Here is a 25,879-nt window from a genome sequence, read left to right on the forward strand (position 1 = left end):
AAGTTCTATTAGTATTTTGTGAGGGACCATAAATATTTTTTTAATGCAGAAAAGATGTTCTCATATTTGAAAACATTGAGAACCACCAACTTAGCCTATGGTAGTCCACTAACTGGGCTATTTGGTCCCAGACCGTCTATCTCTCATTAAACATATTCTCTAAATCAGAAGGACTGTGTCAATTCTCAATGATGTTTGTCAGTCAGCTGTGAGGTCTATTGCAGAGAATTTGCTATTTACAAATGTCCTGCTTGTTGCCCACTAAATCTCATAAAAATACATGTAGATAAAGGTAATAAAATATACTTTAATAGCATTGGAAAACAGGGAAACTTACTATCAGAATAAATACATTTTTAGTTAATTCTGAAAGATATAACCAGCTTACCAAAGAATAAATGTATAGAGGAACAAAACTAAATGAAACAAAAGCTCACGTACGCATAGAGATGACTGCTGTGGAGGAAGGTGTGAGAACTACAAGCTTAGAGGCAATGGATATTAAGAAGTGGAATGGGCCCTGGGGTTTTTACCAATTTGAAAAATTAGGGAATTCTGTTATCTCCAGTTTTGTGGTTTGAATCATTCTCTTTTGTATTGCAAACTCTTGCTCAGTTTGACTTTCTTCTTTGTGTCATTTGTAATTTTTGTTCATGACCTTATCTTAATTAGGGACTGCTGTTTCTGTGGATTGTGGAAATCTCTCTCCAGGGGAGTTTTGCATTTGCTTTTGTCAGGTACCTCAAGGTGTTAGCACCAGCAGGATTAATTTTTATGTTAATTTTGTGTCCTATGAGATGTCCTGCATATAAATTCATATTCCAGACTGGAATGTGGCACAAGCTTGAGCTTTTACTTTTTAACAAACATTGTTTTTTTCACTAACTATAGTTCTAGGCAGAGGCAGACTTTCTTCTGTCTGCCTTGTGGTACTCGTGGAGTTCTTTAGTCTGTCTTGTACCGAAAGGCCAGCTATTAGAGGGTTCTAGCTTTACACAGGTTTCAATCCCAGCTTTCTACTTTGGATGCCATAAGGTCCCATTGCTGTTCCAATGTGGATTAAAATTCAAGTTCCCAGCCTTTAAGACCTCTCTCCAAATCCGCTACCCACTTCCCACAAACGTACCAAAGCTTGCATTCTTATTGCTCCAATTCTAGAGTAAAACTATACTATGGAAGACTGTGCAGCAATTAAAACAATGAGGTAGTCTACATGTGTAGACAAGGAAAGATCTTCAAGATATATATCGATACACAAGTAAGTTCCCTGTTTTGGAACATGAGGGTTTCTCTGTTTGGTGAGCTTGGCTACGTTTATGTTTGTTATTCCATGTTTTCACCATTTTAAGGTATTTGTAATATAAGGGGTTCACTATTAGCCTTAATCTTCCATGTTGTAAGAACTGGAAGTCCCCAATACACAACCATGTAATAATGGCATTCATTCGTTTGCAGCCTGTTAAAATATCTTTAGTAGAGGAGAAAGGGATAAAGACATATACCTGTAGTTTTATCAGTGTTACAGACAATGGTATGCAACTGGTATATTTTCCTGCAAATTTGTTGGGCATGTAAATACTCTTTTGGCCTCAGAAGGATACTCCACCTACTTCCACTTTTGTGCAACATAACATAGCTTCGAATAGGCCTTCTGGCACACCAAATATATCAAATACAACAGCTGGTAGAATTAACCACACCAAACTCATCCAAAAAGCAAAGGTTGAGTTAGTGCTAGAAATGATCTAAGTAAAATAGAACACAATTATTTCCACACTCTAAGTACCCGTATATCTTCGAATTAAGTGTCTATGTGCATGTGCGTGTGCGTGTACGTGTGTATCTTATAATGGGAGAAACATTTTTAGATTTTCACACTCTTAGTTTTATATAGAGGGATTCAAAGTTTCAGAATAAGGAGGAAATTTTAAGTTAGCTGAAGAACAGTATCCTTAAATTGAAATTTTAATTATAGCAAGTGATTACATCGATTACTGATTAATCAATATGCTTAACCTCATGCTGAATAAACTTATGAAGTCGCTATTATCTTAGTTGTACAGATGAGGGAACTGAAGTCTTGAGAGGTTAAGTAATTTCCCCAAGGTCACACAGATCGTACATGGCAGGGCCAAAATTGCAACCCAGGTTTATTTGATTCCAGAGCCATAACTAAGGACTGTCTTATAGGGCCTCTCCTCTAAAAGTTTAATAATATTTGTTAATTACATTCATTTTTGTGCAAAAAAAAAGTTGTTTGTAAGTAATATGATACAGGAATATGTTTCATAATCCATTACTCATTAGAGACCACTCATAAAATTTTGGTATATTTTTTGAGTGGTTACCAATTTGTTACCAATTTTCCCATTTATGTAAATTGTATGTTCTGAGATTATTGATAAGAGAAAAAGCCTATATGAGGGACTATATGATGACCCTGAAATTTCTCTACACTCCAAGGCTTATGTTTTTAGCTGAAGAAGCTAATCTATCCTGACTTTTTGTTGGTGGATTTACAGGGTCTTGCCTGGTGAGCAGAGTTTTTACTGCAGTTGTTTGAAAGATGGCTGCAATCTTCTTTCTTCTCTCAGGACTTCTGGGGCATGCCTTGGCTGCCTCTCTGACGTCTGTTTCTGATAAGTGAGTTTTAGTTTCTAACGGCTCTTGGGAATTTTGTTGGCAGGGACTGGGTGAGATCATTTGGCTTTCCGCTGAGTTTCCTTTCTCTGTTTTTTTGGACTGTTCTGATGAGCATGACCCTGGAGCATTCAGTAATACCTCTGCTCCCTGAGGAACTATGGGCCTACTCCCTGGTTTTATCTCTGTCTGCACAAAAACTCCATGTCGCTGGAAAGGAAAACAAAGTTGATGTTAACCAGGGAACAGAAGTTGCCAGAACTGGGAACTGAATTCATGTGTTAGATCAAATCCTGGTGATGCAGCACTTGTTTCTCTGCCCCTTCATTTGCTGTCACTTTAGTCCAAAACTGAAGACAGCAACCTAATAATTATTGGTGAACCTTTTTAAACCAATTATAAAACAGGGTGCACCAGAAAATGAACAGGAAGGGAAAAGCAGAAAGTCAGACAAGCAGCATCTCGTTATCTCCCATTCTCAACTTTTCTATCCTTTGGATTGCATGACTATTCATATCAAATTTCATTTCTTGCTCTGTAGGTTCCTATAGATACAATAGAAACTACAGTTCATAAACCTGAGGATTTATGATTGCATCCCAAATGTCTATTAGCTCCAACAAAAGACTCAGTTATATAAAAACAAACATTTATAGTTGGAAAAAATCAAGCAATTACATTTTTGTTTGGCTTTATAAACTTTATACGCATCCCCTTGCAACACACATATAAGTATATCAAAAAGTGTATCAGACTGCTTTGTTATTTCCTTAAGTGTGTGATTTTAATAATTTAAACCCAATTCCAAGACTTCATCCAAAATTATGACATCATTCCTTAGTTTTAACTATGACATGTGGTTGAGATTTTATTCTCCTAATAACTATGTTAGCTTGTTTAAATAGACCTTGAAAAAGATGATTATGACTTGAAAAGGCTTAAAGTTCTATCATAAATCTATTCCATCCTAAAATATTAAATAATTGATTCTAAATACCGTCTCACCTTTCCCTTGATGGGCAGATTGGGAGTTTTCCTGGCATCATATTGATGTATAAAAGAGATGCGTTCTATAAAATTCTTTTGAAGTTCTCCTGATGCATCAGGAGAGGCAAGTGGAACTAAGAAAAAAAAAGATTTGTGACGTTAGGACAAAAATTAAATTTGTATATGGAAATATCAATATTCATAATATTCATGCTTTATCAAAAATGCTAATGAAACTAAGTTCTTACACATATGCAAGGTAACTTACATATGAATAATAAATATAATGGATTCATCATTGTTTCTCCACGAAAGGAACCAAATGAAAACAATCAAATTAGTCCCATACATGGAATTACTAGTAATTTTAAAAACTAGTATTAATGCAATAATGACTGTAAAAATCTGTTAAATATACTTCTTGCACAGATACCAACCAAAGTTTTAGAAAAAGCATAAGTACAATTTATTTGTCAACTTATTTTTACTATTAGAGAGGCTATAATAAGTTCATACATAAGTTTTTCCCAGCTAGCACTAATAGAATGAACTGGAAGACTCTTGGGTTGCCGCAGTTGTAGCTGAAAACATAGTTCTTTTCATTTCCGATTGACAGACACTCTAAAAATGTGCAAGAGTATTAAACCCTTTAAAAATCACTTTTAAATAATCTTTCAATCTGGGTGATGGGCATATAGGGGTTTGTTATATTGGTCTCTCAGCTCTATGTTTAATATTTTTAATAATTTTTTGAACTATTTTTACTTTCAGTATACAATGTTATGTAAGGAGTCCAATTAACTCCCAGTTTAGTGACATAAAATTCTGTTGCACCAGAAATAAAAAATTTCTCACTTTTATATAAAATATGTACATAAAACATTATGTACACCTACCATATCTATGAAATAACAGGAAACTGATAACAGTGGTTGTTATGGGGGGAGAGAATTAGTTGACTGGAGGACAGAAGTGGATTCATTTTCACTGTATATCCTATTGTACCATTTGAATTTTGTACTGTATGCATGCATTAACTATTAAAATATAAAACTTAGTTTTTTAAATCATGCCTTTAAATTAGGGAAGAGATAAAAGAAGAAAAAACATTTTAGTAAATTCACATTTATTAAGCATTCATGAATTCAATTCAATATTCAGACATTGATATAAACGGTACTAGCAAGAATGATGAGAATGCAAATACTTACATGTTAAATGATATGAAATGGCAATCTTTTCCCATTTAGCAGATAAAAAATGATAATCGATAAAATTTTCTTGATTTCTAACTGAGATCAGATAGTCAAAATTCATTTTCTACTTACTCATTATCTTTTAGGATTCACTAGCACACAAAAGAACAGCAGGTGCCAAAGACTTAATAAAAAATTGTGAGCACTCACCACGTTGAGAAAATTCTAACTATAACTTACATCTTTTTCCACCAATTGGGAAAAGACTACCAGTTTTGGGGTGAATGCCATGATCCAGCTCACAGAACATTAGTGTTTTCAGTAACATACCGGGGGTGCCAAAAAAATGTATACACATGACTTGTATTCATTTTTTGTTATCAATATACATTGAATATTACAATTTTAATACAGTTTTTTTCTTACTTAAAATGTATATACATTTTTGGCACCCTCTGTATTTTGATTGCTCTTTGAATAAAATGAAGCAGCTCTAAACGTAGGCATTAATCAAGAGGGGTTAATGAAGTATTCAAAGTATGGGCTTTGGGATAAGATAGAAACGTTTACAAATTCCAGCTCTACCACATTTCCTAGCTGTGTGACTTTGGACAAAATCACTTAACTTCATTGAGATTCAATTCCTTCCTCTCTAAAAATAGAGATAATAATAATTTGCTTTTAGAATTGTGAGGATTAAGGACAAAGTCTCTAAGATGCTGTGGTCAAATTAGAGAGGGTTTTCAAAGTTAAACAAGGGGACAACTCTTGTGTATCCTGACTAAAGGGGAAGCCATGGAAGGGAGGAGCATGAATCTGATGAACTATAAAAAACCTGTGTGCAACCCACAGGCGTTAGTTAACTGGTATGAAGAGTTGGTGGTAGGTTGGGCTGGAGAGTAAGGGGGTCAGATGCAGCCAGTAGAGAATAGATTGGGGAGAGCTTTTGAAATCTGCTCTTACTTTCCCCCACATCGTCTTGGAAAGATCATCGCTTGCCTCATGGCCACAGAAACTGGCAGCAATTGTCTAACCATCTGTTGTCAACTTAGTAAATATCAGAACAACACAGAAGTCCCCTTAGGGTAAGGAGATGATAAAAATGGGTGCATACTGCCCCCTTGGGCATTTCTTCCTCCACCATTCCTCCAGCAACCGTCAATACTGGGGAATTAAAAATATCAATATCACCTTCTCTCAGTGATGTCTCTTTTCAGAACTAACGGGAAAAGGAGTGGAGGCTTGACTAGAGGACTGGTCTAAAACAGTGACAACAAATGGAGATGGTCAAAACTGGTTTTGTGGGGCCTGAGGCATTCGTCTGACCCTCATTTTCTTTCCTTAAATTTCTTAAAGGAAATATTTCAAGAAATAGTGATGCTAAATATCCAAGAATTAAAGTTAAGTTCAAAGACCTCAGATTGAAAAGGCTCATAGATTACCACACAGGTAGTAGGGCCAGGAGTTAGTGAGGCAAGTGAAGCCCAAGGGATTCATAATTTAAGGAGGCACTTGCGTGGAAGCGAGTGCTTCCTTAAATTTTGCACCTTAGGCCTGCTACTTGCCTCACTCTCTTCCCAACCCTGCAAGTAGACAAGGAAAAACTCACATCTAAGACATTTATACAGGAATTTAAGGTCATCTGAGACAAAGGACAAATTCTCAATGCTTTCAAATTGGAGAGATAGATTATCTATAAAGGAGTAAGTAGCAGACTTATACCAAATTTCACAACAACATTGGATGCAGTGATAACTGATTTAATATTTTTAAAATATTAAAGAGAAAAGAACTTTAGGCTTAGAATTTTTATATCCAACTAAACTGTCATTTAACTCTGAAGCCAAAATAAAAATTATTGGGAGGCAAAGAAGGCCTCAGAATATTACCCTACAAAATAGACCTATTTTGAAAAATTCCTCAACGAAGAACTCAAATAAGAATAGAAATAGATCAAGGAGGGTGCCTAATGTATATAGAAGAAAATAACAAAATTTTTTGTTTCCTTAAAAAGACAAAGACTAAAGAACAGAAAAATAAGTATTACACCTACACCCATAACAACTTAGAATTAAAACTACCATTCAACATATTAATGAAGATCCTGTTGAACATTATTTTTTAAAAAGAAAAAAGTGGTATGATGATTGAAAAGGAAAAGAAAATCTGTAATTATTTGTAGGTGATATAATTACCTGAAAAGAAAAAACATTAGAATTAATAAATTATGAGTATAAGCGTTTGGCAAGGTAAGCAGATAAGTGTATAAAAATCAGAAGCATTTCACTATGATAACGATAACCCACTAGAACACGAAGTGAAAACTAAGATACATTCTGTGTAGGAACAAAACCTTTACAGTATAAAGTTTCTAGAAATTAACAAAGAATTCACAATGTCTCTATAGAGAAAACGTTTAAAGTCTCTTAAACAAAAAGTTAGTAGAAATGAATAGACTTTCCATACTCTTAGAAGAATGGGATAGTATGTTACTACAAAGGTGACAATTTTTCCTAAATTAATACCCTGTTTCCCCAAAAATAAGACCTAGCCGGACAATCAGCTTTAATGCATCTTTTGGAATAAAAATTAATATAAGACCGGGTCTTATATTATGTAAGATCCGGTCTTATGTAATACTTAGTCTTATAGTAAAACAAGACTAAGTCTTATATTAATTTTTGCTCCAAAAGAAGCATTAGAGCTGATTGTCCGGCTAGGTCTTATTTTCGGGGAAACACGGTATATAATGTCAGGACAATCCAATCAATATTCTAGCAGTATATTTTGAGGAATGTCATAAATTGCAATGGTTAAATGGAAAAATAAAGGTCCATATGTACAGAGGTCAACTCTGAAAAGGAAGAACAAAGAGTGGGAACGTCCCTATCAGATATCAAGACAAACTAAAAATCAATATAACTAAAATAGTTTAATACTGACCTAGAACTGAAAATTAACTGAAGGAACGTTAACAGGGCTCAGAGACAGTCTCATTTATATAGGGAACCCTAGCATACAATGAAGGAGGCCCCACAGGTCAACGACAACAGTGCACATTGTTTGGTAGATGGTATCCAGAAAACTTCACTCCGTGGAGAAAAATGCAATAGGTTCCCTATTTAACACTGCACATAAAGGTGGACTTTAAGATTAAAGACACAATTATGGAAGGTAAAATTATAAAATCAAGAGAAGAAATATAGGAGAACATTTCTGTGACCTAAAAGTAGGAAAACTCATCATAAACACTTAATGCACAACCTATACGTGAAAATTTGATAACTGGATTACATCAAAATTTAGAATTCCTGTTCAAATAACAACACAAAGGCAAAGTAAACAGAGAAACAGTAGATTGGGAAGAAATATTTGTAACATGAAACCTAAAAGGGATAGGACATCATTCATTTCATTCATTAAAGGTGAGGGCACTTTAAAGACATTTTCAGAAAAAGTGAAGAGTTCGCCATTCCCAAACTCTCACGGAAAGAACTATTTAAGGACATTGTAGTAATCTGTGACATTGGTGTCTCCAATCAGTTAGGCATCCCAGTATTCACATTTTTGAACTACTTGTGAACGTGAACTGGCCTTGTGATTAGGTTTCACCAATAGGATGTGGCAGAAGTAACACCATGCCAGTTCCAGGCAAAAGCCTTAAGAGAGCCTCGTAGTTTCTGCTTTTTCATTCTTGGGAGCCTGAGGTGCCATGTAAGAAGTCCAGCTACCCAACTGAAGAAAACATGAAGAAACCACAGATGGAGAGGTCCCATCATTCCAGCATCCTAGCTGAGTCCAGTCCTCAGACAACCTGTCAACTAAATTTAGTCACACGAGCACCCACTAGCGAGACCAGCCAAAGAACTACCCAGCTGGTCCCAGTTCACATTGCAGAATCATGAGCAAAGAAAATGATTGTTGTTTTAAGCAACTAAATTTTGGAGTGCCTTGTTATACAGATAACAAATAGAAATACTTCAGAAGGAAATCAATTAAATCATTCAAATGAATCAGTTTTACTTAGTGATCCAGAACTTCTCAAAATTTCAAAAATAGCACCTCAAAAAAATTTCTCGGGGTGCCGAGTGGCTCAGTTGGTTAGACCGTGAGCTCTGAATGACAGGGTTGCTGGTTCGATTCCCACATGGGCCAGTGATCTGCACCCTCCACAACTAGATTGAAGACAACGAGCTGCTGCTGAGTTTCCAGAGGAGTAGCCAGATGGCTCAGTTGGTTAGCGCACGAGCTCTCAACAACATGGTTGCCGGTTCAATTCCCGCATGGGATGGTGGGCTGTGCCCCTTGCAACTAAAGATTCAAAATGGCAACTGAACTTGGAGCTGAGCTGTGCCCTCCCCAACTAGAGTGAAGGACGATGACTTGGAGCTGATGGGTCCTGGAGAAACACACTATTCCCCAATAAAATTTTTTTTGAAAATTTCTTTATGGAAACTAATAAAGGGAGAAGAAAAGCAATCTGAGCCATTACAGGAATTCCTTATCCAGACATTATACCTATTAGAATTAGACATAACTGCCATGTTCATTTATGCAAATATATGAGACTTTCAAAGAAGCCCGCAGTAGTGAAGAACACCTAAGTGGGAAAACATCAGAGAAGATACTGTGTTTCCCCGAAAATAAGACCAGGTTTTATATTAAGGTTTGCTCCAAAAGATGCATTAGGGCTTATGTTCAGGGGATGTCATCCTGAAAAATCATGCTAGGGCTTATTTTCTGGTTAGGTCTTATTTTCGGGGAAACATGGTATTCAAGTTCTTAGTGTTTATTCCACTGAAGAATTCAAATCGGATCCAAATAAATTACTTAAAAGAAGCCTTGTTAGATGAGGCTTACAAAACATAAGGCCAAGTCTGTGAAGAATGTTTGAAATCCACTCTGTGTTTCTTAGAAACTTGATCTAATTGAAATAGAAATTTTCTGAACAAGGATACACCAAACAAGTTGGTATCTAGCCATCTATATTTCATCAAAAAAGCCAAGATTTGTTCAAATACAAAACTTACTCACATTGGTGGGAACTTAACAGCTTTTACTTTGAGAAATGTTCTTAACTTTTTTTGTGTGTGTGTCTACTTTAAAAAGATTCATGAATGATATTTTTCTATTAGAAACCCCATTCTTCTAAATAGTATTTATTTTGGTTTTATATAAAAAAATGTTAATGTAAAAATAATGGTACAGACTTTCAAAATACAGTAAAAAACCAGAAACTTGAACATAACTATAATAAGAATTCATTGTTATGTTACACCTTGGTGCAAAAAAAGCAACACAAACTAAAACCTAATTTAGAAAATCATTTTTACCACTCTATCTGAATTTGAAATTCAAAACTGTCAAAATATCAAGTACATGATAAACAGCCAAAGTTTCATTTAAATATGAAATACCTCTCTCACAAATTAGATCAGCCTTTCCAATTTATAAAGTTTTATTATATAAAACCAAAAGTGAATACTTATTCTTACAAGGACTCAGATATGATGGAGCACAGCTATTTGTTGACTTACTGTGGATGGCAGCCAGGAAATTGTGTGGTAGTACATGACATAAAGGGCACTTTCATTGTCAGCACAAGATGACATTGCTGAAATGCCAAAGACTGGACATAATTAAGTGGGCTGATGAAACAGAATGACTGTGAGTTGACTTTTAATTGGTATTAATGCACATTTATGTCCACGTTTTCTATGTCTATATGCATATAATATAATCTGCATATGCAGACTCGTTTATATACATGTTTTTAAACAGTAAAGTATTTTCTTTTTAAATTGTTTTCATCTAGAATCCAAATATCATCTAAAATATGAATAAATCTCAGGCTTATATTGTAGTGTGTATGTTAGTTTAAATTACATTATGATTTTAATCTGTTGGATAATATGTATTTATCATTAAACTAAGCAATATTTGTTGAGTCTGGGCATTGTAATGGATATGAGGTACAGTAATGATCTTGGCAGTGAGAAATACAAGTAAAACAACAGAGAGAGAGAAGGAAAGGGAGAAGAAGGAGGAGAAGGAAGAAGGAGGAAGAAGAAGGAGGGAAGGCAAATGGAAGGAGAAGGGGAGATCTCAATGCCAGGATTCCAAAGCTAGATTCCAACTTGACACCTTACTTAGTATGATATGATAATAATAGAAATAGCTACCATTTGCTATCTACTATGTGCCAAGCATGATGGTATGTACTTTATTTCTTATAACAAACAATGAGAAGTAACTGGAGGACCTAGAAGAGGAGGAGGGTGTCATTTATGCTTTTACAAGATCCTTCTGACCATGGTGTGGAAAACAAATTATGGAGGAGAAAGGAAGGAAGCAGGAGAGTAATGACTGCACGAACTACATTGGTAAGAAGATTTCGGATATATTTTGAAGCTAGAGGTGTCAAGATTTGCTGATGGATTGGATGCCGAGGGTAGGAAGTTTCAGAATAACTTGTAGGTGATCAGATCTTGAGCATCTGGAGGAAAAGGAGTGGCATTTATTGAGATGGAAAAGGTGTAGGTGTTAGAAATGAAATGTTCTATTGTTGCCATGCTAAGTTTGAAAGGAGATTCGCTAGTCAAGAAGAGATGTTAAGTAGGTGGGTGGATATGTAGTCTTGAGCTCAGGAAGAGTCTAGGGCTGGAAAGACAAATTTGTTCTTATATTAGTTCCTTTGACTTCAACCTTAATCTTCTATTCCTTGTTTCATCTACTTTGGGTAGTATCTCTTGAGTACTCATATGTTAAATGATGATATTAGCACAATTCTATGTCCCATCGTCTGTCAACTGTATATTGACTTTTCTTATTAAGGCTGATTACATAATTCTGTTCTGTAACCATATTTACATTTTTGATATTTTGTCTATAGGTTGATGCTAAAACTTGAAATCTGATAAATAGCATTTACAATATAATTAACCTGAATTTTGTTCACTTACGGGCCAAATATTGTGCTAGGACTGCATTTCTTTCTCAGTGGGTCCAATACCTAATGCCACTTGGGAAAAAAAAAAAAGGTTCTAGTGTCCATGTCAAATAAACCCTCTTTTCTAGGTTAAAATATTACTTCCCTTGGGAACTTTTAAGACCTCAGCGGCATTGTGCTCCTGTATCAGTGCTGCTGGATTCCATATTGGTTTGTATTCCTTAGGTGGTGACTTACTTTTCTTTCTCTTTATAGAAACTTTTAGGATCTTCTCTTTATAATTGTTATTTTGCAATTTCATAATGATGTATAGGTGTGTATATTTTTCCCCTTCATGATTCAAAAAACTCAGTAGACACTTTTAATACCTCTCTTTTATATTGGGAAACGTTCTTATTCTAGAGGTTATGTAGAGTCCTGGTTATTATTACAGGTACTGGAGTCAGACTGAGTTCAAATACCAGTTATTTGCTGTGTAGCTTTGGGCAAGTTATTTAAACTCTGTGCTTGTTTTCTTATCTGAAAAATGCAAGTATTAATTATATTACTATATGAAATTCTATAGGGTTGGTGTGAGAATTGAATGAGTCAATACTTAGAAATTTCCATAAAGTCACGGCAAATATTATGTTCTCAATGACTGTTATGTGTTCATGATTATCTTGCCTCCAATTTTACTCTTTTCTTTTCTGGAGCTCCAGAAAAATGGGACTTCCCAAACTGATTCTCCATTTTGCTTTTATTCTCTCATATTTCCTAGGGGTTTGTTTGTTTGTTTGTTTTTTGTTTTATGCTCTATGATATTTTTTTTATCCTCCATACCTTTAAAAAATATAACTTGGCATGATTCTAATCTATGGTTATCCATTCATAAATTAAGAATAGGATAGGAGGAGACCAGCTTGAATTACTAAATTAACCATGGTAGTTGACATCTAGCTAAGACACAGACTCTAGTAGTCTTAATGGGTAGACTGCTTCTGACTGGAGCAGTTATTTAAGAGACAGACTTTCAAGTAACCCCGTGATCCTCCCCACCCCATTTTCCTTCTGCTGTACCCAGAGACTGAGCCTGCATCGTCTATATATTCTAGACTATTGCTTCTTTGCTCTCTTTTATCCATCAATAAACTTCCATTTCTTTCCACATTCCAGAAAGTTCTTCATTCCATTCTCTTCACCTTCATGTCTCGATTGCTTTGCTATCATTAAATAAGGTCTTGGGAGTCCAGGGATTTAGAAGTTTGTACCTAGTCTATCATTCTGAATTAGAAGAAGAAACATTATTATCTTTCTAGACAGGAGACCATTGCTATAGATTATGTAACAGTTATCCCTCTCCATTAACTATCACCTTGAGTAGTGAAAATCATACTGAATATGACAATTTTCTAATGTCCTGAACTTCAATCTAGCTGTCTTTTCTATCCTTTTCTAGACTGGCCAGATCACAGAGGCCGGAAGGCTAAAATTAAGTGAGGGATTGTTGACCTCTAAAAGTAATCCTTTGTTATGTACCATTGCATTTAGAAAATTTGAAGTTTAGCTTAGGAACTTTTGTATGGGGTGAAGACCAGTGGGTACTCAATAACTGCCTTTTTGTTTTGACTTAAACCTGCACTTCTTTAAGACTTACTATTAATAAATCCTAATCCAGCAGTTGAAATGACTAGGACATGGGTTAAGAAACAGATACAACTTGAATACATGTGAAAAACTTAGTTTATTACAATGGCATTGTCAGGTAAAACAAATTTTAGATATGAAAATATTTTAGTAGTCTATGTAACAGTATTTCCTAAATTATGTTTTGTGGGATACCAGGCATATGAGATGATCTTTAAAAAGTGGTTAATAAGTGGGAAAACATAGCATTCTTTATTTTTGGAAATTCATCATGCTTATGCTTAGCGTAAGGGTTTTAAGAGTTCTGTAATATACATAGTTCTGTATATAAGAGTTCTGTAATAAATACATATAAATATTTATTTATTTGCAAAACGTTTTTGACCACTTCCTGTTTTTATTTTTGAGCATTTATAAACATTAAAACACTAGTGCCCCTCAGATTGCACTTTGAGAAAAACTGTAATATAGTGTTGCCTGCTATTTTAATAGCTACAATTTTTAAAATCTGGTAGCAATAAAGAGCAGAATGCTACTAAGTTTCTGACTTGGAGTCTGGTATTATTAATGATCAGTACAGTTTTTTCTTATGCTATGTTAAATGTGTTTGGAGATAAGCTGTCCACCAGGAAATCATAAAGAACAAACTTGTCAAGGGCTATACTTACTGTATGAATATTTTCAACTTCTGTAGAGAAGAAATTTTCTCAGGAGGTACCAGCACATGTAATACATCTTATTAGGAGTAACCTGAGATAACGGAGAAGTTTTACCACTGGTAACCTTACCTATTCCACAGGAAGGCTTTTGCAACTTGCTGTGTTTGACTGGCACAATCAGTGGGCATGTTGGTTTTTGAAAGTCACTCCGCTGGGTGCTCTTAGTGTCATAAGGTGGTTGGAAGGGATGTTCCAGTCCTTTACCATGTGACCACCAGCCACCCTTTATGGAAAAAAAATTGGAAACACAAAATTGGATCCTGTAGGATATTTCCATGTGCTGCCTGATATTTTTGAATGTTCAGTAATTTGATTCAGCAAGTTACTGGATATTAGTGCTAAAACAGTTCTGAAATCTAGGAATAAGTATATTTTCACAAAGACTGTATCATTTAAAATACACCTAAAATGAAGTATCATATAGTTTTAGCTAAAATACAGCTGCTAAATTCTTAAACTACCTTCTATCAACAGATGGAGTAGTGAAAAATCAACAAAATGTTTATATTTCTGTTTTATACTACAATTTTATTATATATGTACACATATGTGTATATATTAACATTGATTTAATCTAAAAATTACGTTCTGTAGTTTTCATCATGACAAATCAATTTATTTTCATCTAAGGTCGTGGTTTTCAAAGCTTTTAGTCCATTACCGACACCATGAAATACATTTTATGACATGCAAGAACACACATATATAAAACTAAAATAGTTTCACTAGACAATACTTATTTTTACATGCAATGCAGTTGTCTAGTTTTCTATTCTATTTCTTTTCTATTTTATGTCACAATTCTGGTTGCAACCCACAATGATTTATAACTCGCTAATGACTCAGTTTGAAAAACATTGTTCTAAGTGGAAATATCTCTGATGTTACTGAACTATTGATAATAAAACCTGACCTGAGTGCGAAGGAAGGGGAACTGATAGAGTTCTTATTAGCACATATGATAATTTGGTCTCTTAGAAGCTGAGAAAGCAGTGAGGGGAATTGTTACTTGACTTAATTCTGACTATTTTTTTTTTCGGTAACTAGTTGATTAGGTAGAAGTAAGAGAACCTTGGGAGAAGGCAACTGTGACACCTAGGAGTTCTTGGATGTTATTAGAGAATGAAACATTAGGTGAATCAAACACCTACTTTGGGTTTTAAGGAAGGAGATAAGCCTTTAAAAAAAAATCAACTATGGTTCCATAATCAAGGACTTCAAATATATGATTCAAGGGGGATGAATATGAGACACTAACAAGTAAAATTCTGACAATGCAGTTGAAGCTACATAGATATAAAAAATAAGAGGCATGTAAAGAAACCCATGTGGCTGCACAGGGAGTCAACTATCAAATGAACTTAGTTTCTAAAACAACAGGCATGTAGAAGAGAGGTGCACAATATCAAGTTCAAAAGAAAGAAGTTTATGCAGTCAACTTGTAGGAGATTGTCAAGATGCTTAGAAGAAATTGATGAGTATGACAAATGCAGCAAAAATAAGGTTTTCTGGGGGAAACTGTTGTAGCAAGAAACCACGGAAACGCTAAGAATTTGGAGAAGAGTACAATGCTCAGAGTTGAAAGTCAGAGCTATTCAACTTCCGATTCCTCGTTAAGGGAAATTGTCTTCAAACGGAGAAAGATGGGATGAACATGGGCCAAAGAGGGAACTAAACTGAACAACTGAAGGAAAACTTAGACCTCACTTTACAGCTTTAGTTGAATGCCAGCTTTTAGGACAATGACAAATGGTAATCAGGGATAATAAATAAGTTTGCAGAGATCAAAGAAATTTAGGAATTAGGAAATTTTGGAGACTAGGAGAAACCAATGGCCTCATTTTCCAGAATGGGCTAAAAGGTGAATTACAAAAAAATAAAACTCTTTGATATAGATCCCAGGAATTGGAGAACAGATTACAAAACAGATGGTGTCTTCTCACTATCTGGCTGAAAATAGTCACGTCTTACTGTTGTCAGCGTGCTTGGTTCTTGCAGCTCCCCTCTACTCCACGATTATGATAGTGCTTCTTATGCCTGAGGTTTAGCATAAATACTTTCTTTCATTCTCACACACTTCTACGAGGTAGGTACACCCACTTTACAGATGAGAAAACTACTGGGAGATTAAGTGACTTCCCAAGGTGTATTACTAGCAGGCAGAATTCAAACCCCCACCCATCTGTGCATGCCTCTAATTTCTGTGCCATATTGCTGTATCAAATCTGCTGTGGAAAGCAAAGCCAGATGAGCACAAACTTATTTAAATCATTTCAAAAGTGAAAAACAAAGGGTGTAAAGGAAGTATCCTGAGAAAGATCTCCTATGATTAAAGTCTGAAGGAGTGTACTTTATATCATCTTCTTTTGTTGATTAGAACCTTATTTTGCCAACACCCAGTTACTGGAACACTGACTCTGGGATAAGTGAACCATTAGGATATGACTGGCTGACTTTGATTTTTTTTCTTAAACAGGCAGAGATACCAGGTCACGTTTCAAGAAGACTTCTTTTGAATTTAGAATTTTACTAAATGGTCTCTTTAGTTTCACAAATATAAAGGAAATAATGAACAATTTTTCCTAAAGTGTGATTGATGACTTTAAGACCCCATAACTGGTGAAAGTGGTCTGATTAGTGTTGTAAATTGGATTAATCTTCAGTAGAATGAAATCCTACAGCTCAAAAATGTTGTTTTTACCTTTCCCGTTTCTGGATTGTCTGGCCTTTGCCTGAAAAGTCTGGTTTGTTCCTGTGACACTGTGTGTCTGCCTTGTGCATGTGCTTGCCTTTTTGGTCCAGGCATTTGCTCATTAGAGGTTATAAGATTAAAAATATGGGTGGAGGCTTGTTTTTTTCCCCTTCACCTCACACTAAAGGGAAAGATTCAAAATTTACTGCTCCGTCTACCATCACTTACATTGGATTGTCAGGGTTTGACATGGAGTTTTTTGTGATGAAATAGGTTAAACTGGGAAAAGTCCTCTAGTGTGATTGTTTTGTCTAGGCTTTGGGGGTTAGGCTACATCTTACAGGGGGTTTTGCTTAAAGAAGATAGTTGTTCCCAGTTCAAAACTTTGGATCCAAAGAGAGAAGGAAGTCCTCCCTTCCAGCCCAAGGCCTGTCTTTTTTCCTGCCTCAGGATGACCGGCACTGGGGCTCCTTGGTAAGGAAATGCCTGGAGATTCCTGATGATGGGACTCCCATTAACCCCTGACCTTGGAAGGACTAACAGCCATTGCACTATTGACCCCTTAGCCATATTTGAAAACCACTGTGAAGCAGTCTTCGTTATACTTGTATTTATTCCTTAGCCTTTAGAAATGTGTAAGTAAACATTATTTTCCATTCTTTGGGAAGTTCAGGGAGAATCCTTCCAGGAGAAGTAGCAGAAGCAAGTGGGGCGTCATGGAAAAAACAGTTAGGAGAAGCCTGAGGTGGGAAGACGAGTACCACAGCAGCCTGGCCAAGATGGCTGGTGGAGATGGTGGTGATGTATGGAGCATAAAACCACACTTTAGGGATTCCTAGGGAAACAGGGACTTTTGACAACACCTTACACATAGGCAATCACATATTACTAGTAGAGCTCAGTGGCTTTAAAAATTGAAGTGCTATCAGAAACACTAGTTACACTGTATCTAAGTTCATTTCTAGTTTGCTGTGGATACCAGAAGGAGTGCTGAAAAATACCTCTTTTTAAGTAATTCATAATGCCCCCAATAACAGTTATTCCTAAATTGTGTTCTGTGGAACACTAGTTCTGTAGCATATTAATAGGTGTTAAATAAAAGAGGTTTCCATAGTTAAATAAATTGGGAAAGTATTGAGATAAGCAAAGTCAAACAAGCTTATCACAGGATTTCTCAGAACCCTCATATACTAATGTGAATTGTGAAGCTCTGAGAAGGGTATATAAAAATACATTGTTTGACTTTGGAACTTTATTTTATTGAGCACATAGATAAGGACTAGTGCTTTGAAAAATACACTTTGGAAACTATATAATTTCATTTAAAACACCAATATTTAAAAAAACAAGACAACCAAACTAGTTTTCATTGGAAGTGACTGAACTAAAGTACCTTTTAACTTTTTATAGCACCTGCAATTTTATGTCCTTAGCTAGAAATGTATAACTGATTATTTCATTTTAAAATCTTGTAAATAAAATCAACTTTGTGTTCTAAAGATATTATCTTAGCAAAGTACATAAGACAACAAATACATCAATGTAAATATTTAGGCAACTTTACTTTCTTTACTCTTATTTTAGAGCCAGCATTACTATAAACAAGTTAATTTTTTTTTTTAAGCAAGCTAACTTTGAAAAAGAAAACTGCCATCTTAAATAAAAGAACAAAGTTTACAAGTATGTGAAATGAATATTTTATTGCCCCTCTGGTACTTGGAAATGAGTACATTTAGGGTTTTTTTGTTGTTATTATTTTTGTTTTTTAAATATGCACACTCTCTTCACTCCACACTCAAATCAAACATGCTTTTAACTCTGTGATGCATCTTCAGTCTTTCTTTGTAACTCCTCATTCATATGCACTGTCTACCTCTCTTACCTTCCTCTTCATTTCAAACTTTCTTTCACCATCTCTTAAAGGTCTCTGGCTCATTTAGCTTTTAGCACTAATAAAACAAAGATCTTATTGCTAACCTGTTACCCTGTCTTGCTGATAGGAGCTTTTGTTTATTTATTTTTTTTATGGCACCTACAAACTGGGAGTAAGAAAAAATTAGTTGGATTAAATTTCAAAATTTTTACATTTCGTATTTCTATTCTCGAACCAGCTTCTTTCCTTAGTGTCTCTAAGGATGGGTTCAGTTAACAGTCTGGTTTAAATTCATCCCAAACCAGAGCTTGGAGAGTCATTAATTAACTTTTGTAAGACATCAGAACTTCACTAACCTGGATTTCTGTACCGGACTTACTTCCCCAGTGTAGGCCTGGCCTATCAATTTCTTTTAAATCTGAAATCATTGTTTGTTTATAAAATAGCCTTAAAACTGCCCTTGTAAGGGTTTACTACATGATGTTAAAGCATATTTGATTCTAGGAATGCCTGCCCCAAGATCTCATATCTACACACAGTGCCATGGTGTACTTACTACCGGTTTTACGACAAGAACATGATGTTATCCATGTAAACAGAACTCACTAAAAGCAATCTCCATTTAAATGTTAAAATGGGATTTTGCAGCTGTGATTGAGTTAAGGAAATTGAGAAGGGGAGATTATCTCAGATTATCTGGGTGGGTCCAGTGTATCACAATGGTCCTTAGAAGAGGGAGGCAGGAGAGTCAGAGACTTGAAGATGCTATGCTGCTAGCTTTGAACAGGATGGGGCCCTGAGCCAAGGACTGCAGGCAGCCTCTAGAAGTTGCAAACAGATTCTCCCTTAGAGCCTCAAGAAGGAACCAGCCCTGCCAATAGCCAGTGAGACTGACTTGAGACTTTTGAGCTCCAGAACTGTAAGATAATAAATTTGTGTTGCTTTAAGCCAGTGTTTAAGTTTGTGGGAATTTGTAACAGCAGCAATAGGAAACTAACAGAATTAATTATACCTCAACAAACCTGAGTTTAATGAAAAAGAAGATAGGGAATATATTTAGTATGATAGTGAATAAAAGTGTGGTTTCGCTAACTCAACAGTCTTGGGTCAGAGACATGACTATGATATTTGCTTACTATGTAATCGCAGATATGTTAATTTACTTTTTGGAGTATGTTATCATCTGTAAAATATTTCCAGTAATATCCCCTAGACATTGTGCAGATTCAAGGACATAACTTATATAAAACACTTAGCTCATTTCTAACACTTCATACACTTTCAGTAAATGGTAGCTGTTATTTTATAGTATCTAAATTACCAAGTATCGTGGGTAATTTTATTTTAGAATTACTGACAAATACAATTATTTAGTAACCTCCAAGCACTACTTAGTACCTATAATCTGATCCAATCTAGAAAAACGATTATTTGGAATATATATATATATATATATATGGTTTGTATGCGAAAGTTATGTGTAAGAATAGTTCCAGGTCACTGCTTTTAACCACTGGATTATAAAAAGTGTTAGTCCGAGATATGTCATATCCTTTAAGTAGTCTGTGACTAAATTATACTGCAATACAGCTTCTGTATCTAAATCTGTATTTGTACATAATAATCATCTGTCCAACCTGCGTTTCTGGCCCCTTTTGGGGCTCTATGTAGGGAACTGGTTCATTGCATGTTCTTGCGTTTGTGTTAATGAATTTAGCACAATGTACACGTCCTCTCCTGACAAATGGTTTTGAATGTTGTATACTTTTTCCAGGTTCTTTTTCATGTTTGAGTTCTTCTTTTTTTTCAGTTACATACACTATACCAGCATCTTCTATTTTATGCTGTCTGAAAAACAGAATTAAATAGTAAATCATTTATCCCAATGAGCATTTTAGTACTGAGTCACAATTATAGTAAGATAAGATTTAAGTATATTTCAAGTATCAGTCAAGACAAAATTTAGGCTTTATTAATAGTTATAAGGAGCTTGTGCTGTTAATATTTGGGAGGGTATCTCCTCACTCTAAATCATGTAAGACATAAAGGCATTTATGTTAATAATGATTATTCATTATAGTATACCCGTGCAGTGTATGGACTCTTACTTGCTTGAAGTAAAGAATAGTGATTTGATCATGCTTACAAATGCCGTTTGCAGTATTTATTCATGCGGCTAAGTTACGTGCTAATCTTCACTCATCTTTAAAAGTTAGTTACCTGGTAAATTCAGCCATCTGGACAAGGACACCTATTAAATTTTAAAACCTCACCTGGCAAACTTACAAAAGCTACCAATGACCACTACTATTTATCTTTTCCAGAAAAGACCACTGTGCAGGCGTCAGAACAAGTAATTCAATTTTTTACCCCTTTTTGTTTCTAATAACTACCCTGGTACAAAAATGAAAGTTATTGCATTTTTTTAAAATGTTAAAGAAATGTTTAGAAAGAGTTTATAGAATTTTTATCCTTTTAAATAAGGAGTAACAGACATTACAAAAGGTAGTATTTTAAATGTCATGTACTTGAAAAATGGAAGAATGAAATATATGAATTTGAATACTTCTACATCGAAACTTTTTAAAATCAAAGCCCTAATCTATGGAAGGTGAGCAAATGTGTCCAAATTTATAGAGAAAGTGAATAATTCTGTTAGTACTTTAAAATATGGCCCTTAAAATATAACCCCTACCTGACTTCAAACCAAAGCCACGTCCATCTCCTTTATCCCATCATTTCCCAGTTGAAACCCTCCCATGGCTTTCCATTGCATTTGCAATAACATACTGCGTCCTTATCTCAGCTCTGAGGTCCTGTGTGACCCTGCTCCAGCTCATCTCTTCAGTTGCACTCAAGCCTCTCTCCCCTCACTTCTCCAGCCAGTGCACCTTCTTTGAGTTCCTGGAACACACAGGGCTCTTTTCCCCTCAGGTACTGCCTTCCCTCTGCCTGGACTGGCTCTTCCCAACTCCCTGCACTGCTGGCTCATTATCATTTAGGTCTCAGCTTAAAAGTCATCTCAGAAGCTTTCCCTAGATTTCCCCCTCATCACCCCATATAGTCATTATAGTACTTTGTTCATTTATAACACTTATCAGAATTTATAATTTATGTACCTAGTTTTCTGTTTACTTGTTTTGGGTAAGCACCACAAGTACCCTTTACTAATGAGTAAGTTCCATGAAAGTGAAGATTGTGTTTCATCATCATTTTGTACCCACCATCCAGACCGTTATATATTTATGTTGGAGCCATTATAATATTTACATGTTTCTAGTGAATCTGCCGGAATTGTTTTACTCTGGCTTTGTTTTAGTTGTACACTCCCAGCCCTTACTCCAACACATGCACAAACAATATTCAGTACCTATTCTAGTTCCCTGCATCCCCCCAAAATTTCTCTTGTAAAGGATTTGGGAAAACTGATTACTGGTAAAGTGAAAACAACTTCTAAGACTTTTTCTATTACCTTTCCGGAGATATAAATATTTATTTAAAGATCGTGATTGATTTATCGTAGACGTCGGACATCAGTTTTTTCCCATCAGCTTCTCATAGTTGTAACCCAACAATACACTTGTACTGGAATCAAGTCCTTTGAGGAAAGGACTGTGGCTATTTGCTTACATACTCAAGCATTCATCCAATTAAATACTTGTGGTGTGATTGGCTATACATTGATATATAAATGTGAAATATTTGATTCTGTAGTAACCTCTTCCTAGAAGGAAAACACAGTGAAAAACACTAATGGAATCAAAGTAAATCAGACCTGGGTTGGAATCCCAGCTCTACCATTTACTATATGAGCCTTGGTCTGCTCATTTGCAGGATAAAGACAATAATACCTATTGTGAGAGATGTGCAAATAACATTGATAATTCATTCCTTCAACAAATATTTATTGAGTTATGTGCCTGGTGCTCTTTGAGGCACTGAAGATACAGGAGTGACAAAAATATATATATATATATATATATGCCCTCAAAGACCTTACATTGTAGTGGGGTGAAGTAGATGAGAAATAAAATGACTACAACATATACAGGCATACTTTGGAGATATTAAGGGTTCATTCCCGACCACCACAGTAAAGCAAGTATCGCAATAAGCGAGTGCAATCTTTTTGCTGGTGGAGGGTCTTGTCTTCAATATGTAAGAAATGCACTTTCTCTGGAGCCCAATGAAGTGAGGTATGCCTGTATTGTCCTACGCTACTGAGAACAACACAAAAGAAGGGAATGGGAAAAAGGAATGCATGTAGATGGGAGGTAGGTTCCATTTTTAGGTAGGGTGGAGGCTGCATCATGAATGTGGCAACTGAAAAAGACAGGACAGAGGGAAGCGAGCTAAGTGGGTATCTGAGGGAAAGAGCACTGCAGCACAGTGAGCTGTAATTGCCGAAGCTCTTCAGCAGAAGTGTACCTGTCCTTAGAATGGTGTCTCTCAAAGTGTGGTCCCAGGAGGAGCAGCACTGGCATCAGTTGTCAACTTGTTGGAAATATAAATTCACAGGCCCAACCCAACCTACTAAATCATAATCTCGGCGGCAGGTTCCCAGGAAAGTGTTTTCACCAGCTCTCTAGGTGATTCTTCTGTATGTTCAAGTTTGAGAACCACTGGTTGTAGTGACAAAATACAGGTTTTGGAAACATACTCCTGGCTCCACATCATAACAAGCTATAACAGCTTGATTAATAATTCTCAAAGTTTAGGGTACTCAGACTCACCTGGAAGCCTTGTTAAAAACCAGATTATTGTGTCCTGCTCTCAGAGTTTCTGATTCGGTATGTTCTGTGGTGAGGAGCTTGCAAGAATTGCATTTCTAATAAATTCCCAGGTGTATGCTGGTCTGGGGACCACACTTTGAGAATCACTGCAGATGACAGCAACGAGGCATGTGTGCTGGAGCAGAGCTGAGTCAGAGCGCAAGTGGTAGATCAAGCCAAGTAAGGGGAAAAGGGCATATTGTGTAGGTCCCACAAACCCTTGTCGGAGCCTTAGCTTTCACTCTGCAATGGCTGGTGATCTAACTTGTAAAAAGAGCACTCGGAAAGCAGTGTTGAGGAGACTGCTGAGGGAGAAGGAGAGTAGTAAAGACTATTCCAGCATCCAGGTAAGAGACGCTGGTAGTTGGGCCAGGGTAGGAATGATAAAGTGATGAATCGTGGTGCATTCTGGATATATCTGAAGGCTAAAGCCTACAGAATTTGCTAATCAGTTAGATGTGGGTGTGAGAAGGAATGGATGATTCAAGATGACTTCAAGAATTTTAGGTCAGGCAATACATGTAAAGTGCCTGACCCACAGTAGGTGCCCCGTAAACAGTGCGTTTTTAAAAGTATTGCTGTAAACAAACGCTCAACTACCAGAAATGAGCGTGGAGGAAGAGGATTGGAAGAGGAAAAGCCCTGATGGCTGAACACCCACCCCCTTGGGTCTCATTTAACCTTCCCCCAAGGAGGAAAATATTTTTTGGAAGGGGAAATAGAAAACCAAACGCCAGCACTTACGGCTGCTTATCCTCCTTTCCCTCCATGGGCTCCTAATACCTGACGCGAGGCAGCGAAGAGCCTCGCAGGAACATCAGGGGCTAAGCCCAGCCTGGAAGGGGGCGCGTGGAGCGCTGCAACTGTGACGCGCGCGTTGCTAAGCGACAGTGGCCCCGGGGAGCAGAGCCGCCGAGAACCAGGTGGGGGCGGCCCGGGCGCGCAGGCGCAGTCCCGGGGATTGGCTCCAGGGATCGCTGGCTGGCGCGGCTGCGCTGGGCAGCGGGAGAGCGGGCGGGGGCGGCTGGCCGGATCTCGGCTCCTTCCCAGACCTCCCCCAGGCCGGACACCCTGCGTGTGAACTTGGCCTTCCCGCTCTCTGGCCGGAAGGGGTATTGATCAGGGCCCACCTCGTCCTTGGGGATCAGCGAGGGGCGGGTTTAGCGCCTCCGGCGTAGTCCTCGGCTCTGCTGCGCTAGTCCCCGCAACACCCGCCTTCCAGAGCCGGCAAGATGTCACCTCTGTGCTGTCCACAGCTGCCGGAGCTGGCTCCAAAAGTGCGAGCACACGCAGGAGAGAAACTTGCTTTCCCGTACACCATTAAACACAGTGCAAGTCACGATTCGCTGCTCCTGGGCTGCCTAGTCTTTGCAGGAGAAAGCTTGATGCTTTCTGTTCACCATTTCTGACAAATCCTCCTTCCCTGGCCCCTCAGCAGGCAAGGGAACACTCAGGCCCTACAAAGGAGGGTGTGTGCATCTGCTCCAGCCTGAGCTGGGGTTAGAACCAGACCGAGGGGACCACGGACGGTAGGCTCTGGCAGAGGGTGGCGGCTTGTTCGAGGAGCACTTATCCAAAAGAGCAAGCTCCTGGGAAAAGCAGTTGATGACTAGCGTCCACCTTCTGGCCCCGGAATTTCTTACCTCATTTCACCATTGCCTCCCAATTTCCACTACCAGAGCCAAATGTCTTTCTCATCTGTCATGGTAACTCATGTGTTTCCCTGGATAATGGGAAAAGAAAAATCCGGACTGAGTTGAATTCTGCTATGTATCGGACTACATATGTGCATATGTTTTATAATCCAGAGTCAGTATTAGTGAGTACGTGTTTACGTTTACCTTGGAGAAGAAATGTAGGAGAGCAGAGGTTGGTTTTAGAACTCGTTGTACATATGTGAGCTTAAGTCCTATGAAGAAGAGTATATGAATAGCAGTTTGATACCTAGTTACCTAGATACTAGAGCGTGAACTTTGTTGGTAAAAAGACTGGAATGGATGTGAATGTGTTGTTAGGTGTATGTGTGTTTGGGGAGTAAGGAGTGGGTGGATAAATAAATATGTGCTAAATACTACATACAGTCATCTCAGTTTCCCAGGGAGATTGGTTCCATGATCCCCGCAGATACCAAAATCTGAGGAAGCTCAAGTCTCTTTTATAAAATGGCGTAGTATTTGCATATAACCTTGCAGTCCTTCAGTATACTTTAAATCATCTCTAGATTGCTTACAATAACTAATAAAATGTAAATACTATGTAAATAGTTGTTATACTAGATTGTGTAGGGAATCATTACAAGAAAAACTGTACCTGTTCAGTGCAGATGTAACCATCATGGCATAACTACACAGTACATATCAGCAAAAACATAATTTTTTTTCGTATATTTTTGGTCTGCAGTTGGTTGAATTCCAGGAGGCGAAAC

The 25,879-nt window shown here is 36.9% G+C and overlaps 1 protein-coding gene and 1 long non-coding RNA gene across 2 annotated transcripts in view; one reads left to right on the top strand and one right to left on the bottom strand.

The window, feature by feature from the left end:
• Nucleotides 1-288: 288 nt before the first annotated feature.
• CIMIP6 (ciliary microtubule inner protein 6) lies at nt 289-24,328 on the bottom strand. The gene is made up of 5 exons (XM_081069394.1): nt 24,199-24,328; nt 20,320-20,530; nt 14,187-14,340; nt 3,646-3,761; nt 289-2,850 (listed from the first exon to the last, which is right to left on the bottom strand). The coding sequence occupies exons 1-5, from the start codon at nt 24,222-24,224 to the stop codon at nt 2,452-2,454; spliced, it is 906 nt and encodes a 301-aa protein (XP_080925520.1). The 5' UTR covers nt 24,225-24,328; the 3' UTR covers nt 289-2,451.
• The window catches only part of LOC308506226, a 58,033-nt gene continuing 42,553 nt past the window's right edge, over nt 10,400-25,879 (top strand). The window contains exons 1-2 of the long non-coding RNA XR_013994670.1: nt 10,400-10,490; nt 11,074-11,206. This is a non-coding gene — a long non-coding RNA (uncharacterized lncRNA). The remainder of the gene's footprint in view (nt 10,491-11,073; nt 11,207-25,879) is intronic.

This window comes from Rhinolophus hipposideros (assembly GCF_964194185.1).
Source record: "Rhinolophus hipposideros genome assembly, chromosome: 12".
In the NCBI taxonomy this organism is placed as follows: Eukaryota; Metazoa; Chordata; class Mammalia; order Chiroptera; family Rhinolophidae; genus Rhinolophus; species Rhinolophus hipposideros.